General features: G+C 33.9%; 1 protein-coding gene across 2 annotated transcripts in view; it reads right to left on the bottom strand.

Moving 5' to 3' along the window:
- Positions 1-10,865, bottom strand: part of LOC128989620 (phosphatidylinositol 5-phosphate 4-kinase type-2 alpha) — a 29,123-nt gene extending 18,258 nt beyond the window's left edge. The window contains exons 1-4 of one of the 2 annotated variants that reach the window (XM_054411559.1): positions 10,493-10,865; positions 5,203-5,300; positions 3,200-3,310; positions 1,538-1,660 (exon numbers count right to left, since the gene is read on the bottom strand). In XM_054411559.1, coding sequence (XP_054267534.1) covers positions 1,538-1,660; positions 3,200-3,310; positions 5,203-5,300; positions 10,493-10,627 — 467 coding nt within the window. In that variant the 5' untranslated portion in view covers positions 10,628-10,865. The remainder of the gene's footprint in view (positions 1-1,537; positions 1,661-3,199; positions 3,311-5,202; positions 5,301-10,492) is intronic. The other variant, XM_054411560.1, reaches the window with a different exon arrangement.
- Positions 10,866-13,919: the final 3,054 nt, after the last annotated feature.

Raw genomic sequence — 13,919 nt, 5'->3', positions numbered from 1 at the left:
GACCTTGGGGACTGAAGCCCTGTGCTCTACGACTACACCAGCTTGTTACCAGCTGAGCGAGTCGGGGGAATATTTTTTACATTAGAGAGATATGTGAAGTTATTTCTATCAAATGTTCAAAATATTCAATAAATGTAAACAATTTAATATTTTAAAAAAACACAATCAGCATTGAAATCGTAATTTGGTGGAGTGGTTCAGTAAATCGACTAGATTGCACTAAGGTAATTTGATAAAATAGATTGATTTACGGTATCAATTATGTTAAAAAAGAGCTTAACCATCCAGATGACTATGAAACTTAGAATCAGTGCTTAGTATGCAGATATAAAAATTACTGAGTCTAGATTATGCTTGATTTTTTATAAAAAGTGCACATGAAAATAATATTAAATACCCTTAAGTAACTTTCAAATAGAATATTCAATGGTTTTATGTTGTAGAAATGATTGATTCTCTTTGTCGCACAATCTTAAATAACAGTTATATTAAAATTTCAGACCAGTATTGAATTTGTTTGATTTTTTCTTTCCAGTTAAAGAAGATTTTCATGCAATATATAATGTTAAGATTTATCCTATTATAGTGCTAATTTTCAATGGATCAACACTTTATAATTTTTATTGGAAACTCAAATCAATCACTATAATACCTTTAAATCAGTTAAAAACTCAAAAAATGTAAATAAAATAAAACATTAACTTCCAATATAAGAGATTTACTGGACAAGATTAGTTAGGTATCAAAATCACAAAAAAGAAAATCCTTGTTTAAACCACTCGTGAGGAATTCACATTTTATTTTAGGGGTTCAATTTCACTAAAATCATGCAAAAATAAACATCTAGTTTTTGCTCCTTGAAATATTTCACACATGTTGCATCCTTCTTTCATTCGGTTACATACATTTTTTAAATAAAAGATAAATAACATTTATGTAAATATTCTGGGTAAATCCATTAAGTTTTGTTGGTCTGGTGGACCACTTGTATTTTTAACATTAATTGAGGTGTAATATTAAGACTTTAGATTGAGATAACGACCTGTAAAAGGATTGTAGACCAAATTACAATTAGTAGTTTTCTAACAACGGCTACAATTATAGCTGTCATTTGGTAAATTGTAAGATCAATTATACTAATTACTTAACATAACAAGAGGTAGGCTTAGTTAAATATTTACTAGCCTAGACTTAAACATCACTTGAGTAGGCCTTGTTGATTTCTGTAGTATTAACCTTTACTAAACAAAAGTATAAAATTTACAATTAGGTTTCCTCAGCTGTATTATATACAATTGTCTACAGTTTCATGTGCGACTTTGCTCTATTTGTTCAGCGTGGCAAGCATGACATGTCAAAGCGGTGATTTGACTACCAAAGTTCAAAATAAACAAAAATTATGTAAACAAAAGGAGGAACCGATCGCAAACTGTTAAGTTGTTAGTCGATAAATCATCGTGTTAGTAGTTACTGGCGTGAGAGATGCAAACAAGACGGAAGCAAACGGACACTCTAGGGCCAAACATTACTGACAGACCTCCGCTTTGGTTTAAGGAAAGTCTTGGATTCGGGCCTAAAACTGACAGGCATTGTGGTCGATCTCCGTAGGCCCTGACAGTCGACCCTGCGACATTTGGTGTTGCTTCGTGCGCTTACACATCTGCGGTGAAACCCCACCAAATAGTAAACTCATCCAATTGTCAAACATACAATCAACGAGATGAGATGAGCAGTAAGCTAAGCAATTGCTAGGTTAGGGAAAGCACTTTCAATTGTTCAACTGACAGGTTTAGAGATGGATAAATGTTGGTAAAGTTGATATCTACACAAACTAAGTAATATTTTAGGTTTAATCATAAAAATATGTTTAAACTTATTTTAAATGAATAAATATTAAAAGAGAATTAAAATGATTGCATAAAAAGTTGAAAAATAATTTAAATGTTTATCAAACATAATTACGTAAATAGATGTATCAATCATATGCGAGGAATGTTTTCCTTAAGTTAGTACCGTTTTGTAGCACTAAATAACAAGTAAACTTATACAAATTTACGAGGACATACAAGTATGAAGATGAGATATTTCTACCTATCCTGCAATTATTGGTTAGGGTGCTATCTTTTAATACTATTATTCAAGACTATTAATACAACAATATCCAATAGTCAGTGACATTATACTGGAGAAAAGCTTTTCAATTTTCTTCAATCAAGATTGCCTTCTGAATACAGTCGTCATAATGTTACCAACTTTTTTGATAAAATCCAGAATACTTATGCGACAGATCCCCTGAATAATAAATATCATGAATCCTGTCATGGTAAATCTAATGAGATCTAATCCATTTCCACATAACTCTTCTTTCATTACTTGATAAGTGTGCGAGAAGAAACATAAGCCGGTTTTACAGCCATAAGGCTAAACTACTGAAACGAGACATTAAAAACACGCACAAAAACATAAGCACAGTTGACTGGTAAAGAAATGGCGTCACGTACATTGTGCGCAAGCACGGCTTGGCAACCGCAGCACTGAAATTACGCAGCAAAACGGTACTCACTTGTAAAACATGCCTCGTAAATTAACTTCAACACCTCTCTTCAACGATTTGCTATCTCGCAAACAGGAAAAGGATACAACAATGTTAGTGAAACATGACAAAAATTAATAGATGTTCAAGCTGAGCCGGTGTAATGAGGAGTTTTATAAAGAGTAATACAGTAGTAAGAAACTAATGGAAGAGTAAGAAATGAGTAGGCCTAAATCAAATTGTTTAGTGTCTGATTAGACAGGAAACAGTTTGTCAGCATGGCATGTGATGTTTTTAGACTGGTGTAAACTAATATTGTATGTATTTAAAACAAATCATTCATTTGGATGTCAGTTTTTATGTAGTCTAGTTTGAACAAAATTATTCTTTTGTTACTAAATAGACAGTGTTAACATCTGCGTTTGAAAAATTAGTAAGAAGGACTTGAGAACCAGAGGAGAAACAAATATGGTTAGGCAGTTTCATTTAGTTTTTTGAATTTCCACTCAAAATATGTACCTACGTCAATTAGGGTAACGGTATGCAAGTAAATTTATTTCAAGAAGGGTTTAATCTAAATAGCTTGTAATTTTAATGTGATGTTAGACCCAGCTCTTCTATCTTGAAACAATTAATTCACTTTACTGAATGAAGTAATTGACTGACCTTGTCATCGACTCTTTATAATCTTGATCGTCGATTCCAAATCTTTCCCGCAGATTCCTGAATACCAGTGGACAATATTCTTTTATTTTGAAGTGGCTTGGCATATTTTCCCTGCAACATGAACATTATTTAAAATTCAACCAAAACTGTAGTCCTGGTTGCAACCAGAAATAATTAATACCCCTGCCGCAGCAAAACTGCAGACTAAGCGAATTTCCATTTGCCTGATTGGATTTAAACTAAAATGTCTAAAAATATCACATTTATTCCCTATTTAAACAGAATTAGTTCAATGAGTACTTAGGTTTGCTGCAACTGGGAGGGTAAAAAAGTTTTTTTTTATGTAAAATGTTAAAAGGTACTGATGTTTAGTAAGAAATTAATGTATTTTCCAAATTTGATCAAAATATGTTCATAAACAAGCAAACTACAACAGTTGACTTATTCTCCATAAGAATAACATGGGAATTTTAAAAATACATTTTTTTTAATTTTCTCCGTAACAATTAGGCGCATAATAATGCTTCAATATACTAAATTATTTGTTTTTTTAAGCTCTACAAAATGGTTTAAAAAGAAATTGTGAAATGTTGTGTTTTTAGGTCAAAAATGGGAAAAACCTATTTTTTTACCCCATAAAACCCCCCATAAACCCCCGTTCCCATAGTCCAATCATACTGGTTCGCGAACTCATTCAAGTTTATCCCGCCTTACACCTTCAAACCAAATTTCATCAAAATCAGATTTTGTCAGTTAGTTTATGTTTATAGATATATAAAAATTTGAACGAATGGTGTTTTTGACCTCTAGGGACATCAAAATGAAAAAGTAAATCGGTCCCGGGCCTAGGTCTTACCAATAGACCTACGGTAATAGCTACTTCCCTATAGGGAAATTCGCTAGTAAAAGGAAAGTTGTGGGTAGTATAATAAGGCAGTGATAACAGCTGATTTTACACTTGTCAGACCTTCTGAAATTCAACTTCAACTAAACGACGCAGTCATCTCTCTATTATTATGATTCGCTAGTCTATTTCAACCGTGATAGTCTTCCTTCTAGTTTAATTTTACACATTTTGAACTCAAGATTTGTAATTTACAACCATTTCATTAGCAATAATTGAACCGACTTTCTTAGCCAAATAGAAAAAGTATTTTTCCTACCACCATAAGGAAATTATCACATTGCCACACCTTAAAATAGTATGCAAAATAGCTCATTTATGCTGAGTGGGAGTGACTATTCTCACTAGCTGAATCTGCTGATTTCACAATTGGCGTTTATATAAAACACAATGATATGAACCAGTAATGTGAATAGACAGTGTTTTGATAAGTGTGGATAAGTTAATTATGGTGGTATGAAAAATCTTGTGAGTATTAACAACACAAACAGTCATTGACGCCTTCGAAATGTATGACCGCACCAAGCTTTAGCTGAGTGCGTCCATACATTTCGCTACATACATTCAGCTCTCAAGCAGCAATGACATACTTTTTTTATGCTCTCAATACACAAATAGCAATTTTATTTTCCTACGAGCATTTAAATGCGGTTACCTCCTAAGTTACCTTTAAATAACTTCTTTGTAGTTTTTGATACTTACACCTAGGCATAGGGAGTTTTGTTGTTGTGTATAATTGTCTTTTTACAACATTGACGGATTTTTCATAAAGCCGTGACCAAACCTTAGTTATTGTTACACACCATTTTCTGATGCCAAAGACAAATTGTAACCGAGATTTGATCCAACTCGGAATCAATCTGACAACATTGTAAAACTTATGTTATTGATCAAAAACAAAACCGCACAGTAGTAAATTTAATTTAATAAGCAACAACATTTCAGGAAATAAACTCATGATTTTAGGAGACTACTTGTAACAAATTACTCAGAGTACTAGAAAGTAACTCTAGTAAATCTAGCTTGTAGGCTATATAGCTAAACTGAGTATATCACTAAGTTTATAGATGAAATCACAATCAGTGACTCATTTACTCACTTGTTGAACAAGTGGTTGTCCACTTTAAGCTTTGAGTACGCTCTGAAGTCATCTGGGAGGAGCATCACTGGGATCGTTACATGGCTGAGCTCGTTGATCTGAAATAAAAATATCTATGACCTCGTGTGGCTCCAGCAGATAAATTACACTTATGGACAAAACAATCACAAACCACCACAAGAAGGAACATATCTAGTTTGGGCCAATTACAAACAATAATAACCTTTAACCTGAAAAAGATTTTCCTCTGAAAATCCAAATTGTTCATCACACATAATGTTTGGTATGTATACCATTATGACCATCAGGTTTGGATGCTTTCCAAATTTTTACTGAACATTAAGGCTAGGCTATAGACTGTACTGAAGAATTTGAAATTGAGGGGTAATTTTTATATTGAGGTGTGGATCTAATTACAGTAGGCTACCTACATTGTATTAGACTACTCTGTTAAAGTTCAAAATGATGGAAGAAATAGTTTTTAATAAAATATTAATTAGTAAATTATTGGTTTTTAGTTATAAGTTATCCATTTGTTGCACAAAGGATAGATTATTAATAATTATAACAAACTTCCTACAACACTACATAAGTTACTGTACGGTAATCAGTTCATGTAAAAAATTAAAACATTTAATAAGACTAATTAATGTAACTGACATATATAAAGTCCTGATATTTTTATTTTGTCTGTAGTACAAGATAATTTAAAATCTTGAGTTTGTTACATCTTCTTATATAAGTATAAAAGAGGATGTTTGTTATATATATTTGTTTGGCAGTAATAAACTCAGACACCGCTGAACCGATTGCCACGAAACTTGGTACATACGTGTAGAATGTCATGGAATAGGTTTATAAACCATCAATTTCGCTATCCGTCCAATCGGCTCCGCCCCAGTGGCTCTGGAGTTTCCCATGTTAACCTTATGATTTTTCATGTTTAAAAGGAATTAATGAATCTTAACAGCTGTTTCAATTAAACAAGTTGGTTCTGTTCTATGATGTTCAATAGCATTAAAGTTACGAGGAATACCAACAGGGTGCAGCACTATTATTTCTTTTACATTTATGACAACAGCTAATTTGCAACCAAAAGGTGAGTGAGCGTGGCGAACGAACTTCAACCTGGAGGCGAGTTAGCGTAGTGAACAAGCTAACCTGAAGGCAAGTGAGCGTAGCGAACGAGCTAACCTGAAGGCAAGTGAGCGCAGCGAACGAGCTCCAACCTAAAGGTGAGTGAGCATAGCGAACGAACTTCAACCAGGACGTGATTGAGCCATGCGAACGAGATCATCTTGAAAATTAAGAAAGTTAAACGGGGCAAAGCCCGCGGGTTACAGCTAGTTCAAACTAAAATTGCCGAGTTGATTTAACTTAGTGTGATATATAAAATAGCATGTGATGTGTCTTGACCATAAACAACTTTTTACTTAGAGTAGGGTTAATTGGGGTAAATATGACCACTTTTAATTTTTTTATTTTTACTTGTTAATTACCTACTTAAAAAAAAATAATTTAATGTTTTTAATAGTTTAGGGTGATCTTTTGGCTCTTTAAGAATGTAAAAAAAATCTAAAACCCTAGGTTTCTTCCTTTGGACTTTAAAGGGGTGGTTATAAGTACTCTCCTGAATTTTCAAAAAATGAAAATGTGGGGTAATTATGACCACTCTTTTTTCTTGTAATTTATAAATGATGAATAAGTATTGGCAGGGCTCAAAAACAAACATAAGCGGGTTTATAGTTAATCAGTAAGTAGAAAAATAGAAAATCTTACAAATATGTGAGGCTTCATAGGCCTATACAACTTAAAGCTAGTAGGCCTAAACAATTTTTCCTTTTTAATTAGGACTGTTCAAAACCTCATACAGTTCCTGGGAAAACATACATAATCTTTCGGTCTTTTTCAATTAGCTTCGGTTCCGGAAACACAATGATATGGTTTTTGCTAATAACAAACTCATCTTTTTCATCAAGATAAAATGTTGTGGCATGTTTATCTGAAAGTCTCAGTCCTGCCACTCTCATTTTAACACAATCTCTTTTTTTCACAATCATCGTCCTCATCATATTCATCAGCTTCCTTGGGATTGTTTTTCACATTACTTCAGGCTAGACCTAGGGGTTGCGGGCATTATCACTTGGATAAAATCCATTGGTGACTTGGCGGGGATCGAACCCGGGACCTCAGGCACTGAAGTCCCGCGCTCTAACCACTACGCCAGCTCGCTCCCACACAGCTTCGTATATAGACTGTATGAAACAGACATACTTATAGTTTGTTGTTTTCCTATAACCTCCTTTGACATTGACTAAAACATAAGATCCAGGCTTCAAGTTCGTCTCGGTTGGTGTTATATATGAACAACAACGGCTAACAAAGCAGGCTTTATTTGGTGATGTAAGATTTTTCTCCTTATAAACAGCTTCCAGTTTTTTGTAAAAATCGCAAACAACTTCTGGAATTGTGTTATTTAGACAAGACGCAATGTCTGAAGGTGCTCAGGTTTGTTTAGGGATAAGCGAGGATGTCTCCGCATGAAGGCTACCAATCCTCCCATGGTTTCCCATCCTTAAAAACATTAGGAATAGAATGTTCTGCAACGTACGATGCAACAAGATCCAAAAGTTCCTGCCTGTCACAAGGGTAATCAAATTTGGCTTGTGCCAACAAACACTCTACAAGTTCATTTTCTTCTGTAATTGACAAATTTGTTGGGTGTCCAGCTCCTTGATTCTCCAAACTTACTTTTCCACTAATACGCAGCTGTATTAATCCCATATTTTGCTGCAGCTTGACGCTGGCTCAGTTTCCTCTCATAAACCATATTAAGTTACCTAACAGCTTCCTGCAGGTCCTCTAAGGAGTAAGTAACAGAAGGCTTATTTTTGGTATACCGTAGGTATATTCTTGGCATGTTTTTTAATGATTTTCAATTACTTTCTTGTAACAGGAAAGCACAAATAATTAATTTTCTTTTCATAATTAAAATGTGGCCATAATTACTCCATTTTTTTTTTATATGGGGGTAAATATGACCATAAACTTTTATACCAAAATTGTTAATGGATGTGGAAAATGATAATCAAAAGTAGGTATAAAAAAAAACTTCATGGGATTAATAGCCTAGGCCTGTAAATAAATTCTTTCAAACAAAAAAAAATCTTTTTAGGTCTGGGGTCTTTTTATCAATGTAACTTACGTGTGATAACCGTTAAATGAAAATTTGTGACGTGTTTTAAAATTATTAAAATATTTGCCTGATGTTTTCGTCTGACAACTGTTTACAGGTTGCCGAAACAAAGTACACAATATAAAACATTGTAAAACACATTTTTTATAATTTTACTGTCATTAGGTTTTCAAAAATGGCACAGGTCATAATCACCCCAACTAGGTGGCTAACTAAAAAACAACTAAGTAACTTAGCCTAGCAATTACAAAACTAGAGTCTTTTCTCAGGAAACCAACCCTTGATAGAGAAAAATACGAGCCCTCCTGTACTGTAAACAAAAGTCCAGTGATATAGCATAACCTATTTTGCCTAGTCTGAATTGAAACTTTTAACAAGTAGAGCCTACATCCATTGGTGGTTCCAAGGGGGGGGGAGGAAACCCTGGAATATAAATTAAACATACTTGCATTTTGTGCAAAAACTTGATTAACTTAAAAACAAAATGGAGGGTTTTGAAGACGGTTCCTTAATGTCGGACACCCTCCAGTACCCCCCCCCCCCTGACAGGTCCAGAACCACCACTGCCTACATGAAACATCAGCTTTGTGATGTAGGTTCTAAGAGTCGGTAAGTTAGGCAAGAATAAAGGTTCCAGATGATTCACTGGAGAGAAAGTGGAGGTGGCAATTATAAAGGGGAAAAGCCTAAAAAGTAGCTCAGGAGAAGGGTATAGGCCTAGTCTATACTTACCTTAAAATTTTTTAAGCATAAATTACTACCGGTACCTGAGATAAAAGCCTGGCTTCCTGCTATAAACAACAAGTCTGCATTTAAACCTACAGTCAACATCTAGACGTTTATGAGGATCTAAAATACGGAAAAGCTTTCTTAAAACAAGGAAAAGAACCACAGACTGCAGGAAGATATCATCCTCTGAGGACCTGTCCTAAAAACCACTGATAACTAACACACCAAGTATTTCAGGCATGTGTATTTTACTGTGAGTAGGTTGTTTAACTAAAATAGGCTACAAGACGTCAAGGCTAAGGGGCGGTTTGGGAGCTCGAGCCCAGCTAGTACGCGCCTAGTGATGGACGCGCCTAACTTTAGTCCCCGGACCAAAAACCAGGCTTGGGAGCTCGCGCCTAAGTTGAAATAGTCGTAGATCAAGTATAGTCGCGACTAAGTTGCAGCGCAGCTAGATGGACAGGGAATCGCGGGGAATTCAGGTTTTGACGTTGGCAACGGCCACTGCAGACCATGTTACCGTTGACAACAACAAAAGATGAACAATTAAAGATGGATACAATTTTATCTTGGTACCTATATCAACGGTGGCTAATTAGTAGACTATGGTGTAAGTTTCTGCATTGTACCATTGCAAAAATGTTGTTTTGTAAGATCGTGAGATTTACATCTCAATGACGGCTATTTTTTATCTATGGTAGGCCTACTACACCTTATAAATACGAACAGAGCAACATAGGTTTCTGAAAATCAATATGATTTCTTTCAGAGATAAAAAAAAAAAAAAAATTAACAAAGATTACCCTGTGTGTGGAACAGTAACATCTGAATCTCCATTACATGCAATAAAAAGCTTCAAAATTAAACAGCAATTGCCCTGTATACATAATATATGGGTATTGACGGAAATAAAAAATAAAAAGTATTTTAAGTAATTACGGAAAGTAAATAAGAGAAACGTCTTATAACACTTAAAAGATATATTTACGCTTATACTGTTACTCACAAGACGGTAAATATACAAAAAAGATGGTAAGTGGTGATCGATTTCGATTGGACACTCCAATCATCATCAGACCCGGTTACCGGACGCGTATCCTCTGTGAAAGCTAAAAGCCCTTTGGTTTGGTTCAAAGTGTTAAAAGTTAACCTCTCAAGCCTGTTCAGTGCTGTATCAATTGACTGTAATAATTATTGTTATCATCTAGAGAATTAAAACGAAAATTTATTCATAATTTTAGAACAATTTATATTGCAACCCCTAGCACTATTGGCAAGTGCACATCCACCCAGGTCATGGAACAGGATAAGCTTAGGCCCTAGTCTAGGTCTAGATATAGTAGGTAGGCTAGTCGGCAAACTTACCGTATGATTAACACCCCACATAAACACTGATAGAATAGGTTCATTTGCACGAAATAGCTTGACTTTTTGATGTTTTACGCGAAAATGTTTCTTTTTTAATTTACTTAAACCACCTTGTACTTGAGCAACACTCATTTTAATGATGGACCACTGCAGAGAAGGGATGAAAACGAATTCTCAAAACAAAGATCGTTTGCACTGATTCATTACCAGTGTTGCATTCGAAAGGCTTTATGTTTACATTACTATGTTTTATTTGAAGAAATGCATAATTCTTAAAGATTTTTCTACTTGAAAAGTCAATAAAAGTGCAATATTCCCTAACCACAATCAATAAGAGTATCTTCCTTCACCGCCACCTGCCTGCACCAAAATTTCCTCTTGTCAAACATTAAAGGCAAAAATAACCCTGACTTCACGACTTCGGCATGATTTTAGCCTTTGGAAATAGGTAACCAGTTGATGGTGAGCTGGTATCGGCTATTAAACTTTGTATGTATAAAAGAATTTATTTATTAAAATAAACAAATCTGCCTTAAAAAACAAGGTTGCCAATGACACAGAAAAAAAATATACACTCAAAATATTGAAGGATTATAACAGCTAATAATACTGATTAATTTAGATGTTTGTCATATAAATGATTTCTCATTATAGTCAATGAACCTCTTAATGTTTCATGGATGATAATTTTCAAAAAGGATCTGTCAAAATCATATTGTTTCCAAAAGTTCACAAAAATGTTGATAATGTTCCTCTAGAACCAATAGACAATCAAATCACCTCCATTTTTGAAATTTTGAAATTTTGCTTGAAATATTCAAAGGTAGATTCATAAATGTTTTTCTTTTCCTCATTTACTTCATAAGTTGATTTAGGTTTATTTCAAATCGAATTGTTGGATCGAGAATTATCCCTTTGTTTGTTTCTCTTTCGTTCAATAAAATATCTACTCTTCTGGTGCTTCCGTTAGAAGAAAGACAGTGTACTTCTTCGTGCACTTCCCATGTATTATACCTTTTTCGGAAGGCATTTGCTATAATACTTCTTATTTTGTGGTGCCTAGTGTTTCTTAGAAGTTCACCAAACGGACAGAAGCCAAGGGCATCTGCGAGGGTTTCAATCTCACCACAGGCATGCCTGCATTGGTTATTGCCCTGACTTCTGCCGTGGAGGACACACACTGTCACCACATTTGCAATCATTTTTATACTGTCTTTCCACTCAGATTCTGACAAGCCTTCTTTATTAATAATACCTTTATTTCCAGGAGTATAATCCTTGAAAAGTTCAACACCTTTACCCTAATGTTTGGTTCGGCTTTTCCAGTTTTCTCTTAAGTTTTCTTTTAAATTCTTTTTCTCTTAAGTTATTTCTTAATTTTTGAGTATTTGTTGTTTGATTATAATCAATTTCTTCTAGTTGTAATTTTTTAAACAAATTCTTTCTATCCGTTTAAATTTGTCTTAATTTATTGTATAACAATTTTTAACCCGTCTGAGTAATTGTATAGAATTAAGTTGTTGATGGTATATATGCTTCCCATTGGGCCTTGATTAATCCAAGTCCTTTATATTTTTTTGGACTATATAACATAAAATCTGGAGTGTCAGTTGGTAAACTTAATATTTCTTTAACACTACTTTTAACCAGTTTGTCTAAGTCAGTTAAAATACTGCTGGTAATTTATGGAGTGGAGCATTTTGAAAAGGATATATAACGTTGGCCATATACTTATATTACATTTTTGGCTTGACAAAAGTAATGTAGCCTAGTTGAAGTTAGTCTTTCTAATTGGGACTTGAATTGTTTGATTAGGTATTCTTTCTTTATTAAAAAAACGATCCCTTGGGAAAAGTTAACACCTAAATACTTTATGTTTTCACTATCTGAAATGCTTTTTATGATTAAGTTTTCATCTAACCAGATATTACTTTCAATTAGAAGCCCTTTTTCAATTACAATAGACTGACATTTTTTGGGGTTTATTTCTAGTCCGATCGAATTAAGTAAATTAATGGCCATTGAAGTAAGGGCTGCAACACTTTGTTTGTCTTTTCCGATAATAACAATCATTAGCAAACTCCATTATGGTTAGTCTATCTAAATCCGGCAAAAGTTCGTATCCGTAAGCCATTCGAACTTCTTTTTCACTTAGTTCATTTAAAATGAAATCTGTGCACAAATTATACAGTGTAGGGGATAAATGTGCTCCTTGTAGTAACCCTCGTTTGAAGGGAATCGCTTTTGTTTTACTTCCACCAGTTTCAATAATAGAATGGTTGTCTAACTGAAGATTTGCTATCAAGGTTTTTAACTTCCTATGAATTTTATGTGATTCTAGCGTTTTTACTATAGGTGTTCGTGTCAAACACAATCATAAGCTTTGTTAATATCCAGAAAAAACCAATGAAACTTCTTTTTCCTCTTTAGATTTTGTTAAAATGGAGTTCACTATTTCTACATTAATTGTTGTTCCTGGTGTACTAGTAAAAACCTCTTTGGTTTGGGTTAAAACGTATATGACCTCTCAGTCTTTTGTCTAGAACTCTTTCAACACTTCTTCGTAAGACAGAGGAAATAGATATAGGTCTCCAGTTTTTAGCATCTTTAACGTCACCTCCTTTGTAAATTAAAACTGTTCTTGCGAGTTTAAAACAATCAGGGATTTTTGATTTTTCTCTTTTTGAAGCTCGCATTGGGTTGCTTGAGGTTTTATATGTTTTGCCATTATTTAAACTTGGGTTTGATTTTCTTAAGTTGTAATATTTCATCGCAGGGTGTTTAGGTCCAGGCAAATAGTTTACAGCTGAAGCTAAAAATTTTGTAAACTCGTTCATTTTATGATTCAACTGTTCAATGTTATCTAGATCTTATTTTATCAAATTTTTCATCCCAATCACATAACATTTTTTGAAAGTTTGTGTCATTTGATTTGGTTTTAACTTTATCGGTAACATTTTCTTGTACGTCAACAAAGTATTTTTCAATTAGTTTATCTCTATGTACTGTTGCATGGGCTCTGCTTATGTGAATAACTAAACTTTTTACTGATTTTCCACAATGGGGGCATGTTATACTTTTCTTTTTACTAAAATCAATGTCAGTATTTTTGCTAAGTTTTCAATGCTTTTCGTGCCATTTATTTTCTTTGTATTGTTAGGTTTATCAGTCAATTTGACAATTTGTTATTAGGTTTGAGTGACGTGTGAAAATCTGACTACGAGTCACTATCATTATCATCGCAATATTTCAAACAAGGTCTGTGTGCTTAGGATCACGCGAAGGAGGTATCACTACCAGGGTTTCGAATTGGTGGGTAATTACCCACTTTGTGGGTATTTTAAGCTATGGTGGGTATTTTTGCGGGTATTCTATTTTAGTGGGTAAAATAGGGTATTTCATGCTCGCTTCATGGTATTTTTCG

This window comes from Macrosteles quadrilineatus, unplaced genomic scaffold (assembly GCF_028750875.1).
Source record: "Macrosteles quadrilineatus isolate MER2022 unplaced genomic scaffold, UCM_ALF_1.0 Scaffold_3__2_contigs__length_128488019, whole genome shotgun sequence".
NCBI classification, from domain to species: Eukaryota; Metazoa; Arthropoda; class Insecta; order Hemiptera; family Cicadellidae; genus Macrosteles; species Macrosteles quadrilineatus.
Note: the sequence above shows the minus strand (reverse complement) of the source record. Positions and strands in the feature narration are given on the sequence as shown.